Below are 14519 nucleotides of genomic sequence, written 5' to 3' on the forward strand. Positions count from 1 at the left end.
CTCTGAGGAAGAAGTAACTGAGGAAGCGGGAGGAAACGGCACAAGGCTAAATGCCGAGCAGGCCTAAGAGACCCTGTGGGATTCTGAGCAGGTGGGGGGCGGGGACGAGTATCAAGGCCAGGCCAAGAGGAAAGGGAGGGGGTAGGAAGAGTGGGCAGCAAACCGCATCTAAGGGAGCAGAATCCACAGCGGGAGCATTTCACGATAACACGAGGGCTCTGACGCTGAACAGCAGCTCAAACCTGGAGCACCCCTCCGGGGAAAGGTGCTCCGTCGGCCAAGCGATGCAGGCTTTTTACGTGTATCCAGGCCACTCTGGGCAGGCCTTGTGAATATACCAATTTTGACAGTTCGTCCTGGCTGGAAAAATCAGGCTTTTGTGAAAGGAAAGTGAAGTATAACTTCCTTGTGAATTGCCTATCTCTGCAACCCCTCAAACCCTACTGAAGAGGTGAGAATAAACCCCTCGAGAGGCCCTGAGGAGCTTCCACTGCATAAATGCGCGTCACCACGTCTATTTCCCCTTAAAAGCACGTTCCCGAGACGCTGCAGGCTCTCATCCCACTAGCTTGTGAAATGGCCAGTCTGGGGAACTGAAAACTGCAGTGGACATTCGTTTTTGTCCAGCAGTCTCTCATCTGGTGACTCCATGTAGTTCTGGTGGAGCCACCAATCACAGTACCCCCATCACACCGAGTAGGGACACATGTGACCTACATATGGCTGGCTATCATGCCCCAGCCCTCAGGTTAGGCAGTGGCCCTGGAAGGAGCATATGACCCAAGTCAGAGACCAGTCAGAATCTTTCTCTAGGATGGAGGGGTGTGTGTGTGTGTGTGTGTGTGTATATATATATATATATATATATATATATATACACATACATAAATACACATTTTTGAATAGGCAGTGGGTCAAAAAGCCTCTTTCCTCTGGGGACTTAAAAGAGATGATATAAGCCTGGAGCCATGTGTTCCTGCCCTCCCCGGCAGCATGGAGATCTATCTGCAAGAGCAAATAATGCAGCCACTGCATACAGGAGATAATAGTCCTGTTGACATTTGAGTTCTTCCAGGGCCTCATGCTAGCTTAACTTCTAGACAGCCAATTATAAGGAACTTTTTCATAGTTACAATTCTTTTTTTTTAGTTATTAAGCTAGTTAGAGTTGGACTTATCTTTGGCAAACTGTTTACGGTCATCAAAGGCAACAATGCCAATGCACCAAAGACAAGCCACAGTTTGCTTGACGTCTCCCCCCCACGACCACTTTTCCCACCCTGGCCCTTCCTTCCAGCCAGCCTACGCTGATGGAGGAATCATCACTCCCCATACTCTTCGTATCTCATCTACTTGTGAGTTTGCCCCTTCCCTACTAAACTGCGATGAACTCAGTGCAACACCCAGCCTGGTACGATCAGGGATGGATGGATGGAGGGAGGGATGGAGGCTACTGACCCCACCCAGTGTATGTTTCAAACTAGGAAATACATCTTTTTATTGTAGGGCTAAATTGGGTATGTAAAGTGATTAGTCAATATTTGAGAAGTTCAAACCAACTTCCCCACTGCCTCCAAGGTCGTCAGTGAAAGGGAAAGCTTTCAGTAGAGCTTTCTTTACCTCACCCCACTCCCAACAAGGAACCATTAACCAGTTAGCTCCATTTTACCCAATACCTCCAACAGCACAGCCTGCTCCAGCATTATGCTAGTAAGATACTAGTTCAGTATTGTTTTGCAGGACAGAGAAAGCTGACTCACTCAAACCGCATGACCACTGCGCCTTTGACCCAAGTTTTCATCCCCTTAGAGATCCTATTTGCTTTGCCAAGCCCAAATGTACTTCACAGATCCTCCCATGTTAAAGAACAGAGAAAGAAGAAACACAAGTAACATGGTGCTGTGATCTTTATTCCATTAAATGACCTTAAAACTAAGAAACAGAAACAAGCTTTTAATATACTAATAGCATAATCTAATCCATTGCACTTTTTAAAAAGTATATTAAATTTTAAAGCCATTCAAAAAGGGTCTAGGAGAAAGAAAGTGCTTTGAACATTTTTTTTTGAAGAAAAAGAAATCAGAAAGGAAATTCTATATATGCTCAAAATTAATATTAACTCCTTTAAGGCTTAAGTCCATGATAGCATTTATTCATCAAAATTGGAAACTTTGGGAATCAAATGCCGCCTTCCCTTGGTCATAAAACACTACATTTAAATCTTAGTTCTGGCACCTGAAATGCCTTTCCCAGGAAGAAAAATTTCTTCTAAAATCTTTCTGCCCTTACATCTATCTTGAAAGTCCCTGGTAAGGGCTATTTTGTGGCTAATTTTCACAGTTATGATCTTCTCCTTCCTTTTTGTTCATTTTTACTTAGGCTTAAGGTTTTCTGTGCATAAAAGATTTAGAGGTTCAAAGTCACAGTGCTGAACTTTGTTTTTTTAAAAGAAAAACAACTTTCAAAAGTTTTTTTTTTTTAAATCCTAATTACACCCGGTAGTAAATAGGATACTTGTACATTCATCTCTCAGAGAAGGCACTAGGACTTCCTGATTTAGAAAAACATTTTCACAGAGTTTAGATAATCCTCTAGACTAAAGGCATCCTTATTACTCTGAACACTGTAAACTCTCAGTGATTGTATCTGGCAGTAGACCACCTATTCTGAACCTCAGGCAAAAGCCATCCACTTGCCTCCAGACAATACTGAATTGCACTTTCCCATCCCTCCAAGCAGTCTCTCTCGCTGTGGTCTCCGAACCACCTGTGATGCTGTTTTTAAAAGTGGTGATTCCAGGGCCACAACCCAGACCCAGACACACTGAGGCAATCCCTGGGTATAAAGCTGGGAATTTGAATTTCTTTAAATATGCCTCCCAGGGGTAAGTTTTATGCACTTCAAGGTAGAGGAGAACCACTATCCAAAACATAGGTACAACAGGACTTAACAGAAGGAAAACGATTCAAATGCAAAATGGTCTCTTACAAATGGGCTTTTGAATGTCATTTTAAAACACCAGCTACACAAACAGTTTGTGTTTTAGGAACTGAAGCTTGTCTTCATCATGCCCTTATTCTTGACTAAAATTTTGTTGGATCTAAAGGTAAGCCAGAATGATGCAGCCCATGTTTGCGACCTTAGATGGCAGCCATCCTAAATAATCCTAAATTACATTTCAATAGCTCTATGCAGATGTCCATGTAAGTTTACATTATTTTAAAAAAAATACTCTAGGGAAAAATAAAACTTTTTTAATCGCTTTTGCCTGGACTTAAATCAACTACTTAATTTCTCTGTAACTCAAACATACATACACACTCATCCAAACTCACCCTATCCAAGACACCATTTTCATAAGCCAGGTGGAACGCTGGGTATGACCTGTTAAAGAAACGCACTGCCAGTACAAGGCAGTTTGTCTGTTTGTTCGCATAAAGCATTTTACTTCATGAAAGAGAAAAAAAAAAGAAAAACCAGGTAAAACAAAAACAATACTCACAGGCAACTCTACCAAGTATGAAGTAGCTGTTACTATATAAACCTCTGCGGGAAAACAGATCTCTTGGTATACTGCTAAAATAAGGTTATGACTTTACGGATGTTTTATCACCATACATGAGAGTTTTCCCTCATTTTGTCTACACACCTCAGTGAAACAATCAAAATTTTGATTCTATTATTTTTACTTAGAAGCTAACTGGAAGTATTAAGAAAACAAAAAACTTAACAATATTTAACCTCTCCTAAAATGAAGTATTTTCATAGAAAATTCTGAAAACCTTTTATATGTTAATAGGAATGTGCCCCATATACTGTTAGGAATGTGCAAATTAAAAATGCTTGCATGGAAAGGCAGGAGTGGCAGAGCAACAAACACCAAGCAAAAACTTAGTCCTAAGTAATGTCCCTGACCCACAAACTAACGGCTGAGGGAAGGTAAGGGGTAAAAGACATTCTTTTCAACCTGGTTATAAACCTCCCCAAGACAATTTATAGCCAGCAATGAGAATGTACCTTTTATTGGAAAAGCTGACATAAAATCATCAATTTTCTGTTAAAAAAAAAAAAAAGAGGCCAAAGGAAACCATAAAAATCCTCACTGAGAAAATATTATAAACAATTTCCGGAGGAAGAATAAGTTAACTGATAAAGACAAAAAAATAAGGGTTCCCCAGGGTAATTAAACAAAGTTATTCCTTTAAGATCAAAACAGAAATGGTGGATTTAAACAGTAACTAAATTCTAAGATTTCATTAAATCATACATCATATATTTTTATTTTAAAAAATCTAATATTTTAGTATTAAAATAAAATTTAAACACAGCATCCTTTCTCACCATTAAAAGTAGGATAATTCTAGACAATTTTTCTGAAATCTATAAATGTGCTTATACAAATGCATTAAAAGCTAAGTATCTCAACATCTGTAAGGCCTTTAGCAAATAAGTATCAACCTTCAGGAAGATGAGAGGCCACCTGAAAATGCACCAAAATTTCAAAACTAAGTTTTTAATTTATTGATAATAAAGCTAAGTATCACTGATATGCAAGTAAACAGCTTTTAGGACAAGCTGGAATTCTTCTAGAATTTAACCACAGCTGAATAAAACAGCAAGAGCTTCAGGGCAAGATGGTATGTAAATACGAAAAAATACATAAAACACTTGGAATTAATTCAGAACTTGTAAAAATACTTGAGTGGTAAAGTGTTAAAACAGTCAAGAGAAATATTCTTTGACAGAGATTACATGCTAGAAGAGACTTTTTCTACCTTCCATTCATACTTCACGTATAAAGAATTTACCCTTAGAATTTGCCTAAACCTCCCTACCTCCCACAGCAAAAGTTAAATTATCTTAAGAATTAAGGCTCACATACCTGAATGTTTATATAAATACCTGCAGGCAAGTTTTATGAAGTTTTAAAATCCACAACAATTCACCATTATAAAACCAAAGGAAAAGGCAACTGATAAAGTTTTTTATCACATGATCAAGGTAAATGAAGAATTCTTAGATGCTTCTAGATATTATATGTCCATATTTGGGTGGGACTTTGGTCCTTACTAAGCCAAAGCTATTTTAAAGCTACCAGACTAGTCATGTATAAAGTTAAAAGGATGATTCAATAAAACTGACAGTTTTAGCTCCATTATTAAAAACATTAGACAGTGAATAGGAGAATGCAAATAAACATTGTGGATAAAGACCTGATTTACTGCTAAACCACATGAAACAGGCTGCCAGTTAAAGGCAGTTATGTTTGGTAAATGTCTTTCCTCTAATCCTTGATAAAGTTCTGTTTTCATACAGAACTCTAAAAAACAAAAACTCTCAAATGACAATTGTGTGTGAGTTATGTGTAATACATATATGTATATAAACCTACAATCAGTGAATCTGACCAAGGCACAAGTTCAAATGACTTATCAGAGGTCACATGGTTCATTTAAACTCAAGCTTTCTTCTTAAAGTATGAAAGCTCATTCCTTTTATTACAAGCTGCTCTGGTTTCTCAAGCCATATTTGTCTCTTTTCTAGAAAGAAGCTATAGGAATGAATGAAGGCAAAAAAAAAAAAAAAAAGAGTATGTTCTAACAAAACTGCCAGCCTGTCAGGAAACAGATCTTAAATTTCAGTGTACGGTAGAGTTAAATACGATATAATTTTTCCATACTATGTGGCAAAAACAATTCTCTAATATTATAAGACTTTAAAAGTGTAATGGCATCATTTTTAGTCAGTCTTTAGTTCTGAAGCTTTTGCAAGTTTTGTAAACTTTAAAAAAAAAAATCCTTTCCAAAAGACTAAGGTACAAAAGAACTGATAATTCACCAAAACAGCATCTTTCATGTGGTTATCCTCAATCCCCTCCCTATTATGTCCTCAAAAGCATGGATTCAACCTTAAAAGGCACTAAATGGCACATAAAGGACAAAACCGCATTTCCATTTTTTCTTTTAGCTTTTTCCCCATAAAGTGCACAAAGCAGAGAGTAATAAGAAGACAGACATAGGCTTGGATCTATACCAGCAAGGAAAAGAAATGTTTCCAAGAGAAATGGAAGTGTGTTTAAGAATTTGAAACCACAGGAAAGGTCTGTTCATTTATTAGTGCTGTGTTTCAGCTCTTTCCAGATGGTCCCAGGTCTGCGTTCCTTGGCACCTGGACCTGTGGCTGTGGCAGAAGCCCAGAAATCAGAAGGGGCTGGCCGGGGTCTTGTTGGATCCTCTTGTTAAGATGCTACTGAACTTTTTTATCCAAGGATGGTCTCCCAACAACTGCATCCCTCACAGCAGCCTGAGTGGAATTACCAATGTGAGAAGTGGCCTGCAAAAGTCCATTTATTCAACATGTCAGTTAATAAAATACAGCACAGCATCAAAAGAGTAAGCCATTGGAGACAAACTTTCGAAAATCTCTGTCTACATTGTTACTATGTTATTATAGAAAATAAGGGAATGAAAATGCAGGGGTCGGGGAGCCTGTGGCAGCTGCTAACTCCCCAGAGAGTCCATCAGCTGAGCCTTTGCTACCTTACTGGAATGGGGTGGGCAGCTCTCCTGGCTTTACCACAAGCTTCTAACTTAACTGATATGTTCCTGCTACTCAGAAAGAGAAAGCTGAGTCTCAAGGATCTATAAACCTAGAGATCATGTCAATGTCAAAAGCCACTGGCTTACTGAATGATTTAAGTGAAAGACACGCCATCCTTTAGTAGGTCTCAAAATAGAACAGTTTGTTAAGGTTCATATTTTTCAAAGCTTGTGACTTTCAGTGAGGCAAACTAACCTTGGATGGGGGAGAGACTCACACAGGAATTATGTCTGATGAACACGCAGTTAAAAGTTTCCCATGAAGAACACAACATATGTACGTTGGAAATTTTTTTGCACTAAAGAGCAGTTTTTAAGCGTGGAAACAAAATACTACAAATAAACATTAATATCCTAAAGAAGGATAATAAAACGTAAGGCCTATTAGAAAAAAAAAAAAAATGGCCAGGGTAAGTTTCTCATGCCTTCTTTCACTATTGAACTCTTCCAAACGGAGACATTTTACAATCAAAGCACAAATATCTGTCCTTTATCAACCGTCAGCCTGCTCAGCTGGCACCACTTACCTGCTCTAATACATACGCTGCACCAGAATCGATAGCCCCGCCCAGCTCACGATACTGACCAGAGTACCGGATGTACCCCCAGGTGAGAAGCGCTATTAACAGCAGGCCAACCATACAGTTGAACAGCTGGGCCACCACCTCAAGACCAATAACGCCAGTGAGGCCTGAAGCTAGGTACAAAGCCACAGTGCCTGTGAAGAGCACCGCAGGGGTTCGGAAGGTGCTGAAGACGTTCTTGCTACCATTGTGCTTGCAGAAGTTCTCATACAGTCCCTTGATCTCCTCCTCCAGCTCCTGCTGGTAACGAAGGCTAAAATCCTTCCCACCCATCTTTTTTGTCTTCTTAAAATGGTCCAGAGCAAGTTCTTTGAATTCACAGTGCTTCTCCTCTAGAATGTCTGGAGACAAATAAGGTTTGTCTCCCCCAGAAACCTAAAAAGAATAAAGACACAATGTGAAGGGTGAGGAACCCTTCAAAAACAAATGCCAAATAAAACAAGTGAAAACACTGAAAAGCTTAGAATGTTTTAAGGTATTAGAAATTAACTTTAAAATGATGACCAAGACCAATAGAGGTCTGGTTTCAATTCCTCAGAAAAGCACACTTAGTAACCAGGGTGATATTGATTAGTGAGAGCTGTGACACTGTAAGAAAGCCTTGCTTAGAAAGGGCCATAATTAAAAGGCCCCAATAAGCAGGAAGACCTGAAGGTTGCCTCATCATCGTAAGATACACTAAACGGGATCACGTTTGGACTCCTGAAGTCAGCAGCATGCCCAGTTATAGGTGTTTCAGAATAAGACGACTGCCCGGCAACCTACCTCTTCCATGTTGTTATAGTAAATGTCCTTGGCAGAGGCTGCAGCTGCTAAGTTGTTGGCTTCAGCAGTGGCCTTTTAAGAAATGAAAGCACAAACCATAAATCCTTTCTCTTTTAATGTTCTTCCACAAATAACCAAGTAAAAATTTTCTCTCACCCTATTCCCCATTCCCCCTTCTTTATTATTCTTCTGTTTTTCAGCTTTCCATATAGCCCAATTTATGAATTAAAATATACCTTTTCTGCCAAATTTTCTGCCAAAAAATGTTCTCATACATAATCTTTAGCATAAAATTAAACCTCTGAAAGTATTTCCTTTGCTTCGATTTTATGTGTTAAAAAATAGATGCAACTCAGAAAAGAAGAGGAAAAATTTATCTTTACAACATCAATCCCAATCTCTAGCTCCCTTTGTGAAAATGTTATCCTACTAAAGAAATAAACATTTGGGGCTTCCCTGGTGGCACAGTGGTTAAGAATCCACCTGCCACTGCAGGGACACGGGTTTGATCCCTGGTGTGGGAAGATCCCACATGCCACAGAGCAACTAAGCCTATGTGCCACAACTACTGAGCCTGCACTCTACAGCCCATGAGCCACAACTACTGAGCCCATGCACCACAACTACTGAAGCCCATGAGCCTAGAGCCCGTGCTGCACAACAAGAGAAGCCACTGCAAAGAGGAGCCCGTGCACCGCAACGAAGAGTAGCCCCTGCTCACCGCAACTAGAGAAAGCCCGCACACAGCAATGAAGACCCAATGCAGCCAAAAGTAAATAAATAAATAAATAAATAAAAATAAAAAAAGAAATAAAGAAAAAAATAAATAAATAAAAATAAATAAATAAAGATTTGGCAATAAATGGCCTTATCCTCAGCACATGAAAGTCAGAAATTATATGTTTTAACAAAATGACATCTTGGAAACATCAAAATGTTGGAAATAAAACTATTTGCAAATTAAAAACCTGATTAGTAAACAGGAAATATTTAGATACGTCGGACATGTTCTATGAAAAGAGACAACAGGTAACAGGAAAATGATTTGTCTAACAGAACTGGGTATGTTTAACCTGTTTTCCACAGTATGTTTTGGGGGAAGACCAGGCCCAGCAAGAAGCCATTCTGTTCTAACTTCACCAGCATGAATACAGACAAGAAAACTGGAAGGGAGTCACACTGCTGGAAAATGTGCTAAACATGAATGGACCTCAGCATAATGAAAAGGGGGGGGACCAACAGCATTCTCTTCTTAAAGGACTCTGCTTACTGTATACGGGTCAATTCAAGTAATCAAAGGATATCATTTAGGATGCCAAAGAACTGCTTACCTGAAGCATGGATTTGGGGTGAGGCAGATCTTCTCCTTGGTAAATTTTAATATATGCCTTAGAATATAAACATAAAAACAATTATGAAAAATGCCATTCTGTCATATTTAACTGGACTTTGATTTTTACAAACAGTGACCATACAGTTGCATTTTCCTAAAGACCTAGATCAACACCCAGGAATTAGCAAAAACACAGCACACCTTTGAGTGCATGTTAGCATTCTTTAGTTAACTGAAAATATTCTCAAAGCAGCACAAGTCTAGGACTCCCACCAGGCTCCCCATGCACACTGGCCTCACCACTACCTGTGGGCAGAGTGACCATCCGCCTTGAGGTAGTCGTGTCACATCTAGGTGCCGTCTCCTCCTACTCACAGCAACTTCCTAACCACCTCCTGTCCACACCATCTTCCTTGAGGAACAATCTTCCTTTAGCCACAGTAATTACTCCTCTAAGAGAGTGCAAACAACATCCATTTGGTTCTTAGACCGATACTGCCACCCAGTGGCCCACTCCTGGGAGGACACTGGAGTCTCTCAAAACGCCTCTCACCATCTCCCCCTTCAAATTTTCCCCCAGGCTTTAAAATATTGAAACCAAGTTAGTTTATAACCTAGATCAGTTTAACCAAAAGTCAAACATTTTAATAATAAAAACCCACATTTACCTTAAAATATTCCAATAGCCCCCGACAGGTGACTTTCGAGCCGTTGATCTCCTTTTCCATTAAGTTAGCTGGGTTTAATACATATGGTATCAGTGTCTGTAACTGCTCTTTGAATTCACTGGCAATATCTGTTCACAGGACCAAGAAAAAGGAAACAATAAGTCCAACAGATTTATTCAACCAAGGGGAGCATAACGCACAATCTTCACTCTCTATCTAGTTGTTCTAACGTTTGCTAGCTAAAAGACAGGGGCGGGGGTCCCAGACTGTGAGTCTGACACTTTCTGACAATGACCAGATTGCTTGCGGGTTTCTGTTCTCATGTACCTGTATTGTCTCCTTCCCTTCTGCAGTATTAAGTCCTCTCTAGTCCAGAACCGAATATGCAGAACATCCCTACCCTGCTTTCCATTCTGGGAGATTCAGCCTACTCCCTAGACTTTCAAGAAATTTCACTTTTTAAAGAATTTCATTAACAGGCCTTCCAGAAAATCAAGTATCAACCCCTCAGGTTCTCCCAAGCCAGGCCTTTGCTGTACCCTCACTCTCCCCCTTAAATCCATTAGATTTCACTATTCATCCATGTGCTTTATTTTGTTTGTTTGTTTGTTTTACGCGGGCCTCTTACTGTTGTGGCCTCTTCCGTTGCGGAGCACAGGCCCCGGATGCGCAGGCTCAGCGGCCATGTTTCACGGGCCCAGCCGCTCCGCAGCATGTGGGATCTTCCTGGACCGGGGCATGAACCCGTGTCCCCTGCATCGGCAGGCGGACTCTCAACCACTGCGCCACCAGGAAAGCCCCACGTGCTTTATTTTTGTTCATTTTCTAATGTTAAAGGAAGTAAAAGCACATGGACCCCATGATATTTATTTTCTATTATCTCCTCAGAGAAGCCCTCTGGGCCACCCCAAAGGGAAAGGCTACTATCTCAGGAAAGGTGATAGCTTCTTTTCAGCTTCTACCAAGTTCTCACAGAGGGTTCAGGAGAGCCATTAAATAGAGCTCTTTCCTCAAAGTGAGAACTCGCTGGCCCAACTATGAAAATGCAAGGAATCTGATTTATATGATCTAACTTCTTCCTAGGTTCCCAACTAATTCAGACCATCAACTGGAAAGAAAGCAGATGGGAACCCACATCAAGATGGGAACTCTTTCAACAGCCCATAACCCAAGTTTACAAAACTGAAACATTCTTATTTATTCATTCAACAGTTTGGGGGCACCCTTTTGTGGCAGGCATTGCTGTAAGAGTTGGGGATAGCATAGTGAATAAAACAAAAGTGGTTTATAAATTTTTCCAACTACAAATATCGCCATAAAAATCTCCATAGAAAAAACTTCAGGTTACTTTTACCTCCTTAGATGATAGGGTCAACTAAGAGAAATTACTAGGTATGTGACAACAATGGAGACTCCTGGAAAACATTCAAAACTACTTAAAAAACAACCATATATAAAGCCCACCATCAGACAATCACAATGAACATTTAAAATACCCTCCTTCCTTTTTAAGCCTCTTATATATTGCTAAACCGCTTCTGTAGAAGACTGTACCCATTTATACCCCATCACCAACGTAGGAGACTTGTTTACTACTCTGAACACACCGAGATTTTTATTGTTTTTAAAACTTTTACTGACTTGATTGGTGAAAAATAGTATCTTGCAGTTTTGTTTTGTTTTGTATTTAATTTATTTATGTTTTGGCTGCGCTGGGTCTTCTTTGCTGCCTGGGCTTTCTCTAGTTGAGGCAAGCAGGGGCTACTCTTCGTTGCGGTGCACAGGCAGTGCACACTGCGGTGGCTTCTCTTGTTGTGGAGCATGGGCTCTAGGCACATGGGCTTCAGTAGTTGTGGCATGCGGGCTCAGTAGTTGTGGCACATGGGCTTAATTGCTCTGCAGCATGTGGGATCTTCCCAGACCAGGGCTTGAACCCATGTCCCCTGCATTGGCAGGCGGATTCTTAACCACTGCGCCACCAGGGAAGTCCCTATCTTGCAGCTTCTGCTTCTGACAGTACTAAAGACTAGAGAATCTGAAGGAACCTTCTTCCTAACAAGATCCTGCACACAATATATTCTATTACAGTGTAGACTTGGAAGTAAAAGAGAGCTGCAAGGGGCTGAGCAGGTGGGCAGTGAGCTGAAACCAGAGCACTGAGCTAAGTACATGTGAAGCTGTGGCTTATTTGAGGCCATTCACTGCAAGGTGGTGACAAACTCTGGGCAAAAATAACTCCTAAATTAAGTTGGATCATGAAATGGAGCTGGAATGGTCCCAGGTGGGTAAGCCCTTAGCTCCCCAAAGGAGCAAACACAGATCTCCTCTGGAGGAAAAGAGATCTGAATAATGTACCAAGGAGCAGCACAGAGAGATGACGATGGGAAATAAAGAAGAAAATTAAGATATGGAAGACAGAATAAGATTATTTAATATATGTCTAACAGGAGTCCTGGGAGATGAAGGGGAGTGAATCAGAGGCAATAAGAGAAGGGGTGATGGCTGAGAACTCTCTAGAACTAATGAAGTACATGAATCCACAGCTTCAGAAACCACAGCATATAACAAGCAGGTTAAATAGAAAGAAAAACACACGTAACAGTAAAACTGTCGCACGGCAAAGACCCTCTGAAAGAAGGAAAATGTTTCCAGAAGGAAGGTCTGCAGGACAAGAAAGTGAACGAAGAAATTTTTTTTTTTTTTTTTTGCGGTACACGGGCCTCTCACTGTTGTGGCCTCTCCCATTGCGGAGCAACAGGCTCCGGACGCGCAGGCTCAGCGGCCATGGCTCACGGGCCCAGCCGCTCCGCGGCATGTGGGATCTTCCCGGACCGGGGCACGAACCCGCGTCCCCTGCATCAGCAGGCGGACTCTCAACCACTGCGCCACCAGGGAAGCCCTCAAATTGCATTTTTGTTAAATCCACATATATGCTGTTTACAAGAGACACACACACCTAAAACATACAGTCACAGAGAGGTTGAACATGACAGAAAAAGATATACAGACAAATACTAAGGAAAACAAAGCTGGAATAGCCATATTAATAAACATAAAAATGCTCAAACAACAACAAAAAATGGTATTAGGGATAAAGAGGGCTACTATATATTACCTCAATTTACCAAAAAGATGTATCAATTCAAAACTTTATTAAAATAGCCTCAAAATATGTGACAGAACAAAAGGGAGCACTGACAAATCCACCAGAACAGTGGAACATCAATACATATGTTATTGACACTCAAGGAGACAAAAATTAGTGAAGATTTTTAAAATGACATAATTAACAAGTATGATTTAGAGATACAAATGAACCTTACACCCCCAAATTAAACAAAATGTCCACTGTGCTCAAGCACATATGGAACATGTATAAAAAGTCTAGGTCATAAAATATATATCAGCAAATGTTTAAGACTCAGTGTCATAGCATTCAAACACTATCAAAGTATTCGATAAAATGTGTCAATAAACGCATCATCAAAAGCTTAAGTAGCAGAGGGGCTTCCCTGGTGGCGCAGTGGTTGAGAGTCCGCCTGCCGATGCAGGGGACACGGGTTCATGCCCCGGTCCAGGAAGATCCCACGTGCCGCGGAGCGGCTGGGCCCGTGAGCCATGGCCGCTGAGCCTGCGCGTCCGGAGCCTGTGCTCCGCAACGGGAGAAGCCACAACAGTGAGAGGCCCACGTACCACAAAAAAATAAAAAATATAAAATCTGATGTGGAAAAAAGCAAAAACTCCATTCTCCATGAATTACGTAGATAATACGTAATATTTACAAATATATTACTAGAAATAATGAGAGTTTAGCAAGATTGCTGAATTTATCATATAGAAAAATCAAATGCATTTCAACATACCAGCATGATTAGAAAAAATAATTTTTAAGATTTCTAACTTCTAAGGAAACTTCTAAAATAAATCTAACAAAACATGTATAAGACCTTGATCAAGTAAGTTTTTATATTCTTCATAAAGTGAAACTAAAAAACCTAAATAAATGGAGAGAGATTACTCTGTTCAGGATAAGAATACCTTCCCATTGTCATAAATGCATGCCAATCCCCGTCAGATCAATTTATAGATCCAATGCAATTCCAATCAAAAACCAAACAGGGACATTAATAAACCTGATAAACTGATTCCAAAACTTACACAGAAGAGCAAAGACTAAAGCATAATTAAGACACTACTGAAGATGACTACAGGTAAAAAAGGGAGGGAATCGTTATACCAGATATCAACTCTTATTATAAAATAACTAATTATGATAATGTAGTAATGGCACAGGGCTAGACAAAATGACCAGTGGGACAGAATTAAGAACCTAGAATCTGACCCATGCATTTATAAAAGGATTTTTTTAAACATAACAGAAATTGCAAATAACGGGAAAACAAGAGTATTCAATCAGTGATGTGAGAAGTATTGGCATCTAGGTACAAAAATAGAAAACGGATCTCCACCTCACATACACAAAAATTGATTCCCAGTCGACTAAACACAAATATGAAAGACAAAATTTAAGAGTGTTTGTATGCATGTGTGTGTGTGTAGAGAAAGGAAAG

The 14519-nt window shown here is 40.1% G+C and overlaps 1 protein-coding gene across 3 annotated transcripts in view; it reads right to left on the reverse strand.

Annotated features, from left to right (window-relative positions):
- Nucleotides 1-1888: 1888 nt before the first annotated feature.
- Nucleotides 1889-14519, reverse strand: part of ATL3 (atlastin GTPase 3) — a 50534-nt gene continuing 37903 nt past the window's right edge. For all 3 annotated transcript variants that reach the window (XM_082659095.1, XM_082659096.1, XM_082659097.1), the window contains 5 exons: nucleotides 9949-10076; nucleotides 9279-9335; nucleotides 7948-8019; nucleotides 7126-7557; nucleotides 1889-6332 (listed from right to left, as the gene is read on the reverse strand). In XM_082659095.1, coding sequence (XP_082515221.1) covers nucleotides 6246-6332; nucleotides 7126-7557; nucleotides 7948-8019; nucleotides 9279-9335; nucleotides 9949-10076 — 776 coding nt within the window. In that variant the 3' untranslated portion in view covers nucleotides 1889-6245. The remainder of the gene's footprint in view (nucleotides 6333-7125; nucleotides 7558-7947; nucleotides 8020-9278; nucleotides 9336-9948; nucleotides 10077-14519) is intronic.

Source organism: Grampus griseus (genome assembly GCF_964374135.1).
Source record: "Grampus griseus genome assembly, chromosome: 8".
Taxonomy (NCBI): domain Eukaryota; kingdom Metazoa; phylum Chordata; class Mammalia; order Artiodactyla; family Delphinidae; genus Grampus; species Grampus griseus.